The following is a 14,839-nucleotide window of genomic DNA, read 5'->3' on the forward strand; positions in this document are numbered from 1 at the left end:
GTTTACATAAAACATAAACAGTGTCGCCATAACGACAGGCGAAGCTTTTACAGAGAACAAAAACTGTAGTGAGAGGATAAATATAGGTAAACTCGCTACAGTTAAATATAGGTTACAGTTAAATATAGGTTATAGGTACAGTTAAATATGGGTTAACTCGGTACAGTTAAATAAGTAAAATAAGGAAGAAACTTACCTTTTAAATTCATCAACAGAAGAACACAAGCGATGGTACCTTAAAAATTGTCCTATAGGAATATTGTTCTTCAACTGTTGGGGATGAAAACTATGGTAGTGTAGTAATGTATTTTTGTCAGTGGGTTTCCTATAAACTGTAGTAGTGATCTTATTATTATGTAAATAAACCTTTACATCCAAATATGAAACTGTATATGAATCCATGGTAACTGTGAATTTTAAATGAGAATCTCCATCATTGATTTCATGGAAAAATAATTTGAGATGTTCCGCCGTCCCTTGCCAAATCAAAAAAATATCATCGATATATCTCTCCCACCAAACAACCTGTTCAAACCATGTAGAAGAATATACCATCCGGTTCTTAAAATAAGCAACATATAAACATGCAATAGTTGAAGCTATGGGCAAACTTATAGGTATACCTTTAGTTTGTAAAAAGAAACGGGATTTGTAGGAAAAACAACTGCATGTCAACACAATCTCTGCAATAGTCATCAAAAATTGGAATTTAATGTCAGAAAAATCCATGTGCCCAAATTCTGCTCTAATAATATCAAGCGCAGCAGATTGAGGCACATTGGTGTAAAGGGCAGTGAAAATTAATCCCTGATGAAGCCCGGTTTCTCGCTGGAGAAGCATTATATAGGATGCTGGGCTTGATGGAATACAAGAATATAAGGCCCTTGGTCTGACCCAGCATGGCAATTTCTTATGTTCTTATGTTCTTCTTTTCATCCAGACATGGCACAGGATACTGCAATTTTGACATGCACGCTCTCTGACCACCAACCGATTCAAGTCCAACTCCAATTTAATTCTTCTAAGTTTACTTGGAGATTGAATGTCTTTCTTTTAGGTGATAGAGAATTTAGGTGATAGAGAATTCTCAGTTTGGATTAAGAATGCAGTCTTGGAATTTAATTAATTTAACCCTGAAGAGAACTATGAACCAGGACTTAGATGAGCAGCCTTTAAGGCTTTCCTATGTGGAAGGATTATTGCTTATGTGAGCCATCTCCAGAAAGATACTAGGAAGAGGGTGGCTGAGCTTCTTGTTGAAATTACATGGCTGGAAGACAAGCACAAGAAGGTTTGCTCCTCTTGCATATATAAATTGTTGGAGATTAAATGGAGGGACTTAAAATCACTGGAGACAGAAAATATTGGGTGTGCTTTTAAATACTCAAGGTTAAAATCATAGGAGCACAGAGATAAGCTGCGTTCTTTATTGGCTAAGTTGGTTAAGAAGAGAGTGGATAAATCACACGTACTTTCTCTCCGTGATGCGAGAGGAAGGGTTACCTTGGATTCAGGGGTCGTGGAGCATTTGTTTGTACAGTACTTTTCTGATCTCTACACCATGCCTGACCCTCCATTGGGAGAGAATATTACACATTTTTTAGAGGGTCTTAGTCTACCTCAATAGCAAGATGAACAGAAAAAATAAGCTGGCAGCTCCTATTTTTTGATGGATATTCAAGGTGCGATCAAAGCTCTGCCAGGGGGTAATGTCCGGGACCGGATGGTTTTCAAGTGGAGTTTTACAAGAAGTTTCTCCTGGAAGTAGTGCCTTTTCTTCTTTTATTGTTAAAAAGGGCTGGAGAGTTTATGATATGGTATTGTATGACATGTCTGATGCCTATACCAGCAGCAGTACCACCAACCTACAGAACTTCAACTTGGTGCCAGCAGTGAGCCTTGATCTCAAGCATTCATTGTATTCCCTCTGATGAATCTGTTTTACCTACTGTCACTGTTACTGACACAACTAGTCACAACTCTCAGAGTCAAGCATGGGGTAGAGAGGAGGCAAGGAAAGGAGGAAAAAGGGAAAAAACCAGCACAATTATTATCCAGTTCTAGTGCTTCATCACGCAATTCAAACTCAGATAACTTCTCTGATTCCAGCACTTCCACCTGGCCTTCAGACCCTAACGCCAAAAACTCAAAGGATCCCTTATCTTACTTTCATGACCCAATTATGGGATGTGTGCCCAGGACATGTAGGAAAAAAGTAGTAAAGTGCCAATCTATCTGTATAGAGATCCATAGCCAAAGTTGTCTGGATATTCATCAAGACTTATCCAGATTAGTCTGTTGCTGAATATACTTTATCTGAATAACGTTAGAACAGTCTCTTTCTCCAACCAAACTTACCTGGATAACTTTAGCCAGACAGTGCTGAGTATCAATGCTGATGGCTTACGTTTTACTGTGTGCCAGGAACACCTTCAATCCTGCTTCTTTTTATGTAGATGAGTTTGTGCACTCAGCAAAGAGGAGGCAGTGTGGGGATGTAATTTAAACCCAAAAGATTTATCCAGCTATCTCTCAAAGTTAGCTGGACAAATCTTTTGAATATTGACCCTGTGTTCAGGTTACTGGAAAGGAGATGAAAACACAAAGGTCCGAACAACCAAAAATAAAAAAGGAATAAAGGATGCAGGCAATGACATTTCTGTGCCTCGCAGCATAGTCAGCTGGACATGGTCCTTTTTGAGAACAATGAGTGTTGTTGGGCAGAACAACCCAACCCAGTTCAGGACTATGGTTACACATGCAGTTGCAATATTTGAGTCATGCAAAGAATATGAAGGTTTGACCTGACACAGGTACGATGAACATTTCAGAAATAAAAATGGAAGAGAATCCTTACATCTCTTAGTGTGACAAACCAAAGGCTCCACTCATTTGGAAGCAGCCTAGAGACTGAGAATGGGTAGACAATTAGTTACATAAGTGACAGGTATAGCAGCTACATGGTTAAAGGAATAGCAGAAGAGAAAGAAGGAATATAATTTTTAAAAGAAAGACTCTTAGGGATTGTAATGTTTTTAGAGTTAGGACTCCACTTATCTGAAAGCAAACCAGAGAAAAGCCCACCAGGGAAGCAGAAGGCACTATAAAGGGGAAAATAAAAGGAAGATAGGAAGTGATGTCACGTTACCAGCATGTTGCTGGGTATTCAGTTCCAAGAATACAGGAGCTGAGTGTGGCTTAAGGAGAAAGAAAAGTATCCTGAAAAAGCTGATAAAGTCATCCAGAAGAGGTATTGGTCAAACTGGATAGGGTCTGGATAAGCCAAGGGCTATCTCCTTGGTGGGGATATCTGTTGAAGTGGGAAGAATGAGTCTATTGCTGAATGCAGAAACCTGAACAGAGTATTGTTCAGGTTTCTGAACAATACTCTGGTTGTTGTGAGGGACTTAATTCACCCTGTAATTGACATGCTCGATGGTAATTCCTGGAAGTCTATGATGTTGAAAGGAATGGAACTGCATTGTGGCCTGTATATGAGGAAACTATGAGAAAATAAAGAAATTATTATATTGGAACTGTCTGACTGTGCAGCTGTTTCTGATAATCTGGCATACCTGGGAATTGCAGGATATTAGTTTGTGGCTCAGATTTATGATACACAAAGTGTATGACTGGTGGGGAGGGACTCAGTAAAACATTTCAGAAACTACTTTTACGCCACCTAATCCACAGCCCTAAGCAGCTCACTTAATAAAAACATTCATAATAGAAACAGAACAGACAAAAACGTACATATCCGAATTACCTGCCAGCAGCCTCTGACTAATATTAATACAACAAGTATAATCATGATGTATGAAAACCCTTAAAAGTAAAAAATGAATCCAAAAATGTGGAGGTAAACTAATATAACTAGTACAAATGAGACAGGCTCTTGCGATGGGCTGAATATAATATGAAAAACCAGTGTGGTCTTCTATGTGAGTTTCACTTAAGTTGTTTCCCCACTATCATATTTATTATATATATATTGGACTTGATATGCTTATTTTGCTCTTGCAATTGGACATTTAAAAAAAAGTAAAAAAAAAAAAAAGATTTAAAAGTGTGTGAGGCCGATGATTAAAAAACATATCATAGCAATAGAGCAACTGAGGTGACTATTGAGCAAAAGTTGCAATGCATACATTTGTCTTCTCTGCTATGGTTTTATGAAGGTTTCTTTATCTCACTTAGCAAATTGGTGTTTCTCATTTGTTCTGGTATGAAAACCCTTAAAAGATAAAGGCTTGCTGACGATTACGAGGCAAGATGGCCGCCGGATAGGACGTCTAGAGACAAAGCTCCGCGGCGTTTTTCTTCTCTTTACTAGTCTAACTAGAAAATGCCTCACACCAAACGTAAGGGGAAAGTCCGGGGAGCAATAACTAGCTCCCCGGTAGTGGACCCTTACCAGCCGTGGATTGAAGGTTTTCTGGCCGGAGCAACTGCAACACCAATCGGGCTGGTCGCTGGAGGGGAGCCGGGTGAACGAGCAGGCTCCCCCCTGACCCCGGATGTCACTCTAAGCCCGCGAGAGTCGGTCAAGCCCACGCACCCGGTGCACATGGCGGATTCCACACCCGAGGAAGTTCGGGGAGAGTTGCAATATTTGCCGTCGCTCCCTACCTCCCATGGAGAGGAGTCCTCAGTGTTTTCGGAGACGGGTCATGGAGGAGAACAAGTTGCCCGTTTGGCTGATTTTTCAGCAAGGAATAATAACCGAGAGGCAACACATCAGGAGAGGGGAGAGTCCCATATAGAATCCACAGCTGTGAAAGTGAGTATTGGGCAACCGGAGGACATTACCCTCGGGAAAGTTTGGTATGCACTCAAGGGCAATAGACTCGGCCTTAAATCAATTGCACAATCGATTACTGAAATAAAGCAGCAAACACAAGAGAATTATAAAAGACTGAGACTATGAATTGAAAATACAAGATCATGAAGGTAGGATAAGGAAAATGGAGTCTATTCAACAGGACTTTGTAAAATCAGAAATGATAACAGGAAGACGATTGGAAAAGGTGGAGAACAACTTAAGAATGTTGAATTTGAGAGTGATTAATTTTCCAGTATTAAGATTAATCTCACCGCTGGAGCTATTAAACTTATATGAAAGAAGTCTTAAAGATACCTGAGACTGCAACTCCAGTATGTACAAGAGCTTACTACTTACCCCAGGGGGGTTTCCGAGGCTGCTCAAGAAAATATACCATCAATGGACATCTCTGATTTATTAGAGTTGTCCATTGAGACTGAGGTTAAAAATAGGAAAGTATTATTGATATCTTTTGCGTTTTTGTCTGACCGCAATTATGTATTAAAAATGTTCCTTAGGAATAGATTAGCTCTATTTTATGGAGCAAGGCTGTGGATATACCCAGATGTTATTAAAATAACCCAGCAACGCAGGAAAGAATTCCTTACTATGAAACAAAGGGTACTGGATATGGGTGCCCGATATGTTCTAAAGTTCCTATGTAAATGCTGTATAAGATTCCAAGAAAACAATTATGTATTTTTTGACCCAGCACAGCTGAAGGATTTCTTATTGGGTCATCCCCCAGAGAATCCTGAAGTGTGACCGATTAAGTATATATGGGTTGTTCACTTATCCTATTTCTTAAGTTAATATACTTTGAAAATTTGTTCAAACTCGTTCTATGTGTACTTGCCTCCGTAATACTTATATTTAGGAATATATTCGGAAAGAAAATAATTTCCCCTTTTATTTTTGTGTTGGTATAAGATAAAGAATAATATGTTTTCTGGAATATGTACCGAAATTCTCATTAAGATGTATTTCATGATTTAATTGTGGAAAATTGAAAATAGAAAAAAAAAAAAAAAAAAAAAGGCTTGCTGAAATAAAAAAGTCTTTAGCAATTTTTTTAAAGTATTGTTATAATGAAACAAGATTCCGCTCTTCTGGCAATGCATTCCATAGAGTAGGCACTGCTATTGAAACTGCTCTTTCTCAGGACTGATAGATGCACATGCTGAACCGAGGGAATATCCAGCAACCCCTTCTGTGCAGATCCCAATAACCATTTAGGATTTTAGATGCATGGCATCAAATTCATGCAAGGAAAGAATTCTTGCTAATAATTTTTTACTTATAAATAAGTAAGACAGCATTATATTTTACTCGCCATTCGATTGGCAGCCAATGTAAATCTTTAAGCACAGGTGTACTATGTAAATGGAACAATGGTTGTCTACACTGGTGCAGGACATATGCTGGTGTTTCAACAGAGCAGCAAGGTTCGTCAACTGCCATGCCTATTTCATTTGCTGCTGTCCACCTAACCTCCAAAAGCCCCAAAAGGTACTCCAGCAGCTTGCCACACAGTCCAGAAGATAATCTCCTGTCTCCTTTTAAGACAACTCATATGTCACATAAAGTAAGTAGAAGCGTTATAGGTGGCACCTTAATTCATGTTGCCAATATTGATAGCTTTATATTCTGCATACTGTAGACAGGACAGGGATTGTGAACTCTGGGCTAGGGGTGTTTACAGACATTTTTTTTTATTTTGCTTTTTGTTTGCTTTTGTTTATTTGTTTCTTTTCAGTTATTTAAAACAAAACAAAACAAAAAAAAGAAGAAAAATTAATTAAAAAGAAGAAAAAACTAAGATAAAATCAAAACAAAAAAAAATGTCAGTTCCTTGGGATAAGGAAAAACTCTCTAGGGCCATCCTCCAATTCCTCCCCCTGGTGCTCCATCCTCCAGACCTGCTTACTATATTTTTATGTTTTCATGGGGCAGGAGTTATTCCTGGTCACTCCTGCTTTGCTGGTAACATTTTTAAAATTGACATTGACAGACTGAAGCTGGTGCCATTGTTAATATATTCCATACAAGTGGTGCTGGCCAGGCCCCTCAGGCCAGTGCCATTTTATATGGAAGAAATTAATAATGGTGCCAGCCCTGGTCTTCCAGCACCATTTCCAAGCCTACAGCTGGTGAGGCAGGAGCAACCGGGGATCCTTTCTGCCCCTTAAAAAAAAATAAATATATATATATATATATATGGTAAGAAAGCTTGGGAGGGTTGGAGTGGAGGTCTAGGAGTGTATATATATTTGTTTATCTGTGACAGTGTTGAAAATTTTTTAAACAAGAAATAAAAAAAAAAATGTACACAATTTGGTTTCTTTTTCTTTCATTTTAAAAGCAAATTGAAAAGAAGTAGGAAATTTCATTACATTTTCTGTTTTGTTTCAAACATTGTTCATTTCTGTAAGCAGCTTAAAAGCTCTTTTATTCAATGAGACATTTGATTAACCTTGGTATATAAGTAGTAACTTGCAAGTAGCCAAGATGTTTTATACTATTTTATGTATGTATAATATAATGTTGTATTCTTGATATCATGTACTATAATTTGCCTAGCATGATTTTTTCGATACAGATGGATGATAAATGTTAAATAAATAAATAAATAAATAAATAAATAATAAAACTAAATGCACGTCCCTATTCCTGTTCTGAATTGCCACAAAACAGGTCTGTTTTTTTGGGGACCCACAATAAATATTCATGAACTTCATTTACATTCAATGGCTACAGTTTGCATTTAATTAGACATTTTGATTATCCTGAGAACCAGACCTATTAGCTGCATAATCTGCTATACATGCAACCCCCCCCCCCCCCCCCCACACACACACACATACACACATTTCTAATTTGACACTCACTCTCACGGTTTTAAAACCTGGATTGATGGAGTGTTGGATTTCCCTGAGGGCTTTATGGATTCAGTCTTAACAGTATAAATGGATGACATATCTGTTAAAAAAAAAAAAAGCAGTGTTTTAGCATAAGAAGGGTAGTTTTCAATAGCACACAATTTGAAATTTGAAAGGATGTGCATAAATGCTTTCCCCACTCAACTAAGTTCCTGAAACATATACTGTGAGTGTGGGGAACAGTACGAATGAAATCATGTTTTCCTGCACAACACCCCCACCCCCTAGCTTATTGTCCAAAGGCAACTTATGCACATAAACAGGGTTTTATGCATGTAAGTCTTTTTTAAAATTATCTCCCTAAGTACAGACACACAAAAGGAACAGTCCCTTCTCTGTGGAGCTTACAAGCTTATCAAGACAAATATGCACGACAAACAAGAGTCTATGAGATGTGTATAACCTGTAAAAAATGATGAAGATGATCTCTCCAAGTCTTCTTGAAGTTTAAGCAGCATTCTTTCCTGCTCTATAGCTTCTAAATACTTTGAGTAGGACCAGGTACCCTACAAGAAGGTAATATAATGCCAGTTAGTGATATATAAGCAACTTAAGCATCAACTTTCCAAAGGTTTATACATTAAAAATTGAATTTTAATAACAAATATAACCAATTAAAACTTCCCTTCCCTCAGGCTAAAATCTGGAAAAAGTCATGAGCACATTTTTAGCCAGACCAAAAGGGCCACGTCTAAGCACACAAGATCTGTGTGGTTGGATTTAACTGGATAGTCAGCTGCAGCTTTAGCCGGTTAGCTCAATATTCAGCCACAATTAACCAGTTAATATTAACTCGTTAACTGCTCCCCTCAATGATGCTTAGAAATCATTATACTTAAAAATATTTTGCTGGAGCAGGTATACAAGTGATAACACAGCAAAACTATGCAGTAATTGTGTTACTTTATAAAAGATAATTATGTATAATTGTTGTGGTCAAAAGATTACATGTGAAGTTTGAGGAATGGTCTAGAGACTGGCAACTAAGATTTAATGATAAAAAAATGCAGGGTCATTCATTTGGGTTTCAAAAATCCAAGGAGACGGTACAGCATAAGGGATGAAGTTCTTCTATAGGGGTGATCAATATCTTTAGGTGGCCAAAGAGGTAGGTAGGCAATGGAAAAAGCCAGAAGGATGCATGGGTACACAGGAAGAGGAATAACCAGCAGAAAACAGATCTAAACATCTATACCATGGAGGAAAAAAGGGAAAAGGGAGATATAATAGTGACATTTAGTATCTCCAGGGAATAAATGCACCAAGGTCAGGCCTCTTTCAATGGCAAGCAGTCATGGGATGAGGAGGAAATGGGGTAGATTCAGGAGTAATCTAAGAAAAATGTCTTTATAGAAAGGGGGAGGGCTGGGAATTACAAGCTGGTTAGACTGACCTCTGTGGTGAGAAAATTAATTGCATCACTGCTAAAACAGAGGATAGTACAGTTTCTGGAATCCAGTGGATTACAAGACCTGAGACAGCAGGGTTTTACCAGAAGTAGTTCTTATCAGATGAATCTAATCAATTTCTTTGGGTGACCAGAGAGTTGGATCAAGGGAGAGAGCTAGAGGTAGTGTACTTGGATTTCAGTAAGGCCTTTGACATAGTTCCTCATTGACAACTTATAAATAGAATGTCCTTGGCATGGGTCCTAAAGTGACTGACTGGGTTAGAAACTGATTGACTGGGAGGCAACAAAGGGTAGTGATAAATAGAGTTCACTACAAGGAGAGGGACATTACTAGCAGTGTGCTACAGGAATCTATCTTTGGGCTGGATCTTTTCAACATTTTTGTGAGCAACCAGCAGAAGTGTAGGAATAAAACCCTGTAGGGAAACCTTCTGACTATGTATGTGGCTAACAAAAATGGAGCCTCTGCGGCAAAGATGCATGGTCTAGTTGGCATCTTTCTCTGCATAAGAAAAACTGCTTTATGCATAGAAGGACAATAACAATGAATGCCTGTGTACCTGCAAGTAGATCAGGCTAGGCGCCTCCGTGGTGGGGATATATATCTTTTTTTTCCCCCAAACCTACCAATCAGCATTTGTGAACTTATCAGAGACTGAAACAGAAGACCCGGACAGTGGTCTGAACAAAGATAGTCAAAAGGCAGGGAAAAAAAAGAAGAAATGTTGCTCATTGGAGATTTTAATCTGCCAACTGTGGATTAGAGTATCCTTACTGCAGAATCTGCAAGAAGTAGAGAGACAGTGGATGCCCTTCAAGGGGAACTGCTCTAACAAATGGTAGTGGGAACCCACGAGAGAGGGAGTGACAGTCAACCTAATAAAAATGGGGATAATGTCTCTAATGTCCAGGTAGGTGCTCACCTGTGCACCAGTGATCATTAGATGTTATGGTTTGATATTGCAGCCAGGATAGAGAGAAGTCACACCAAGATCCAAGCTTTGAATTTCAAAAATACAGACTTTGTCAAAATGGGGACATACCTGTAGGAAAAATTAGAAGACTGAGAGAAAATGGGTGAGGTGGAGCAACAGTGGGCCAGATTAAAAGGAGTTATTACAAAGACAACAAATCTTTATGTTCAAAAAGCAAACAAAAGTAAGAGGATAAATAAACTGATCTGGTTCTCAAAGGAGATAACTGAAAAGATAAAGGAAAAAGAACTGAATTGAAGAAGTACAAAGGATCCAAACAGAGGAACGCAGGGAAGAATACCTGATGAAGCTGAGGAAGCTGAGGAAAGAAATCAGGAAGCAAAACATCAAGCAGAAGAAACGATTTCCAAAGAGGTAGATCGAGGTGCAAAGCATTTTTCTGATATATCAGAGAAAGGAGGAAGGCTCGAGGTGGTATAGTGAAATTGAATTGTGACAATGAGCAATGTGTGGAGAAAGACAGAGAAAGAGTGGAAAATTAAACAAATACGTCAGTTCTGTGTTCACTAAAGAAGTACCTGGAGAAGGACTGTTGCTGGTTGCAAGATCATGGATGGGAGTGGGGTAGATGCAACCCTATTTACAGAACAGAATCAGGGGCGGATTGACTTATCGGGGGATTGGGCTTCCCCCGGTGGGCCGGTCACTCCTGTCACATGATTTTTTTTTTTTGTATTATAAAGTTTCCAACCAAAGTATTAGGGGGCGCCGCGAGCAGTGGTATCCTGAGGGGAGCCAATGCCCCCGGGCGCAAGGAGGCTCATGCGGCCGCTGAGCAGCGACAGACAGATGGGCAGGACCGTGGTGAGGCTCACGTCACCCCGGCCTGAAGAAAAGATCGCATTTAAACGCGCCGATGCTCCTCCTCCTTCCTGCCTGTGCGACCCCGGAAGTAAACGTTGCTGGAGCCGCGTGGGCAGGAAGGAGGAGGAGCATCAGCGCATGCAGAAGAGGAGCAGCGGCCCGAGAAGGAGGAAGAGGCCCGGTAGCAGGGCCGCCGCGGCCCGAGAAGAGGAGGCACAGAGGTGAGAGAGAGGCTGAGGGTCTGTAGAGTGTGTGTGTGTGCGTGTATGAGATGAGTTGAGAAATTGTGTGTGGGAGTGAGGATCTGAATGTTTGCAGAGACAGCATGTGAGAGCCTCTGTGTGTGTGAGAGTGAGAGCCTGTGTGTATGAATGATTGTATGAGAGAGAGCATGTGACAGTGAGAGGGTGTGTGTGTGTGTGTGAGAGAGAGAGAGAGAGATAGAAAGCATGTGAGAATGAGAACCTGAGTGTGTGTTTGAGGGAAGAAGATGGAGAGAAAAGAAATAGAAAAAAAGACAATATAAAAGGAATTGGCAAAAAAATAAGAAAGGGAAGGTGGGAAAAAAAAGCCTGTGACCAACCGATTAGAAAACTAAGATCAGCCAGCAAAGGTAAAAAAAAAAAAAATTACTTTTTAGTGATTGGCACATGTAATCTTTGGGAATGTACAAGAATAGCACTTTCTCTATGCGGATCTCACAATGTACGAGATCAGCATGGAGAAAGTGGAAGCCCACGGGGCCTGCACAGAGGAGGCAGCAGAATGGACTTCAGTGTCAGTAGCAGCAATCGGCGCCTCTGCAATAGCCATGCGGCAGCAGTGACAGTGGCAGCAGAGGAATGAGAGAGGCTCCGAGGTTGCTGGCAAAAGAAAGAGAGGGGGTCTGCCTTTAGTGTGTGCATGTGTATGAATGGGACTCTGCCTGGGGGTGTATGTGTGTGAGAATGCATAGGTGCCTGCCTGGGGGTCTGTGTGTGAGAATGAATGTATGCATGCCTGGGGGATGGGGAGGGAGTGGTGTGAAAATGAATGGGAGCCTGCCTGGGGGTCAGTGTGTGTGTGTGTGTGTGTGTGTGTATGTGAGTGTGATAGCATGAGTGTGTATGAGAAAATCCAAGGGAGTAAGAGTTTGTGTGTGTGTGGAGGGGGAGTGTCTTAGAGCCTGAGAGTGTGTCAGTGTCAGTGAGAGTGAGAAGTTATGGTGGGTATAAGAGCATGAATGTATATGTATGTGACAGTGTATGTGTGAGAGAGAATGGACATGTGAGTATGTGTGAGAGAGAGGATAACCTCCTAATCCTCGACAATATCAGGGTGACTGGAAATAAAGAGCTCTCACAGAAGGGGACAGCAGGGGCTTTTTAAAATCCTTATTAGTTTTAATTATTGAATGTTATTTGATATATGTGCTGTTTTGAAATATTTTATTAGTGTTTGGGACATTGTAAAAAATGTATATGATTTTAATTAATAGAAATTCTATTTATTAGTAGTTTTAAAATATTATTTTATTATGGTTTTACTATTATAACTGATGCTTTATGTTTCTTGATTTTATTTGTTTTATGAGGAATGGTGGTTCTATTTTTCTATTGTTAATACATGGAATCTGGCTTCTTGGAGTTTCCATTTCAGTTTTTGTCATTTGTGCTACTTCATTTTTGTATTCTGTATTTGGTGAGAGTTTGTGTTCTGCATGCAAAGACTGAGATGAATCATTCTTTTAGCATGTGGTTTCTCTGTAGGGATCTGTAGTAGCTTGGCCTGTTCCGTTTTCCTGATAGGAGTATTGATATTTTAGATTCTGGTGTAATATTTGTGGTATTCTTTTTCATAGGTGGGGTTGTTATTCTTTGAGTGTTGGCAAATAGTACTGTGTTGATATGGGAGGACCATACCGAAATATAGGGGTGTGTACATATATATGTAAATTATATATGTAAATTATATTGTATATGTAATTGTGTACCCATGGGCCAGTATGGAGAAAAATCCCCCGGGCCACTATTTTCCCACAATCCGCCCCTGAACAGAATGAATGGGAAGAGCTAAGAAATCTGAAAGTGGAGAAGACCATGGGATAGGATACTAAGAGCTCAGAAATGTGCTGGTGGGTTCGCTGTAAGACCTGTTCAATAGATCCATGGAAATGGGAGTGGGTGCCGCAAGATTAGAGAAGAGCAATTATGGACCCACTTCACAAGAGTGATAGCAGAGAGGAGGCCGGTTAGCCTCAACTTGGTGGTGGGAAAATTAATGAAGACTCTGCTGAAGGAAAGTATAATGAATTATCTACCATCTCTTGGTTTGGTGGATTTGAGGCAGCATGGATTCACCAGGCGAAGGTCCTGTCAGACAAATCTGATTGAATGTTTTTGATTGGGTGACTAGAGAACTGAATCAAGGAAGAGCGCTTGATGTTACTACTTGGTTTTCAGCAAAGCTTTTGATACTACCCCATATAGGAGGCTCACAGATAAAATGAAAAACTGGGGAATGGGCACCAAGGTGGTGGAGTGGATTCTTAACTGGTTGATGAGATGGATAGGAGACATCATGTAATGGTAAATGGAAACTACTCTGAAGAGAGACCTGTGTTAAGTGGAGTGCATCGAGGATTAGTTTGAGACTAATTGCCCCAGCCAATAAACAAAAAGTTGCGCCCCAACCGATAAACAAAAAACCCACCCCGACCCTTTAAAAGCAACCCCTTAGCTTCCCCCACCCTCCCGATCCCCCCCAAAACTTTTACAGGTAAGGGCAAAGGGCCATCGGCGCCATTTTGATCAGTGGCAGCCGACGGCCGGGGAGCGGGAGGATGGCCTGGAGCGGGAGATCGCGAGAGATCATTCCCGGGACCCCCACTGGATCACCAGGTACCTGTAAAAGGAGAGGAACTGTGTCTTCGCCACTGGAAGCCCGCGGTCCCCCCAGGAGGAGCCCGTAGGGACCCGCACCGCTGGGACTTAGGTGGACCTTTGAGAGGTCAAGGAGATGAGCGTTCGGTGCTAGGGCTGACTGGAGCTTCACCCCTGGAAGCCCGCGGTCCCCCCCGGGAGGAGCCCGTAGGGACCCGGGCCGCTGGGACTTAGGTGGGCTCTTGGAGACGATGGTCAAGAAGAAATCCAAGGTCAAGTGCCAGAGGGTCGTCGCTTACCAGTCCGAGGTCACACACCCAGGGGTCATCGCTTACCAGTCTGAAGTCACACACCAGGAATCACCACTTGCCAGTCCGAAGTCACACACCAGGAATCACTGCTATCCAATCCGAAGTCAGGAACCAGGAACACAAGACGAAACAGGAACCAGGAACAAGGATTCAAGACACTAGAAGACTCACCGTAGCAAGCAGACTTAGACAGCGTAGGAAGACGTTGCCAAGTCAAGGAATGAGCAGAGGAAGCCTCCTTTTATACTTCCTCTGCTCTGGCTCATAAGGAACAGCTGAGTGGAGTTAAAGGGATCAGGTCCCTTTAAATCTGACGAGGAGGCATGGCCTTGCGCCTAAGGATGGCGGCGGCCAGCTTGGATTTCCTCCGCAGAGTAAACGCTGCTGGACACCGCGAGGGAGGAGCAGGGACAGCTCCCCACCCGGCGACCATCACTGAAGCCCGTGCCGGAGCGATGGGCATAGGGTCAGGGGCTTCCCCCGGAGCTCCCGCGGCGGGTCGACGTCACGGGCACGGTAGAGGACCACGGCTGTGGCCTTCCACGGCCGAGGAACACAATAGCATCAATCCAGGGAGAGTACCTCCCTGGACGCATTACTCATCGCACCATGGCCTTCCGCCTCACCGTGGAAACCCTCCATGAAGAGGAAATTTCATTGTATGTCTTGAAGCGTTCCACGCATCCAGTAATCCTA

The 14,839-nt window shown here is 41.3% G+C and overlaps 1 protein-coding gene across 3 annotated transcripts in view; it reads right to left on the reverse strand.

Moving 5' to 3' along the window:
• The window catches only part of RGS22 (regulator of G protein signaling 22), a 915,000-nt gene that overhangs the window by 43,892 nt on the left and 856,269 nt on the right, over positions 1–14,839 (reverse strand). For all 3 annotated transcript variants that reach the window (XM_029591789.1, XM_029591788.1, XM_029591791.1), the window contains 2 exons: positions 8,165–8,267; positions 7,711–7,801 (listed from right to left, as the gene is read on the reverse strand). In XM_029591789.1, coding sequence (XP_029447649.1) covers positions 7,713–7,801; positions 8,165–8,267 — 192 coding nt within the window. In that variant the 3' untranslated portion in view covers positions 7,711–7,712. The remainder of the gene's footprint in view (positions 1–7,710; positions 7,802–8,164; positions 8,268–14,839) is intronic.

The sequence above is a fragment of the Rhinatrema bivittatum genome, chromosome 2 (genome assembly GCF_901001135.1).
Source record: "Rhinatrema bivittatum chromosome 2, aRhiBiv1.1, whole genome shotgun sequence".
Lineage (NCBI taxonomy): Eukaryota > Metazoa > Chordata > Amphibia > Gymnophiona > Rhinatrematidae > Rhinatrema > Rhinatrema bivittatum.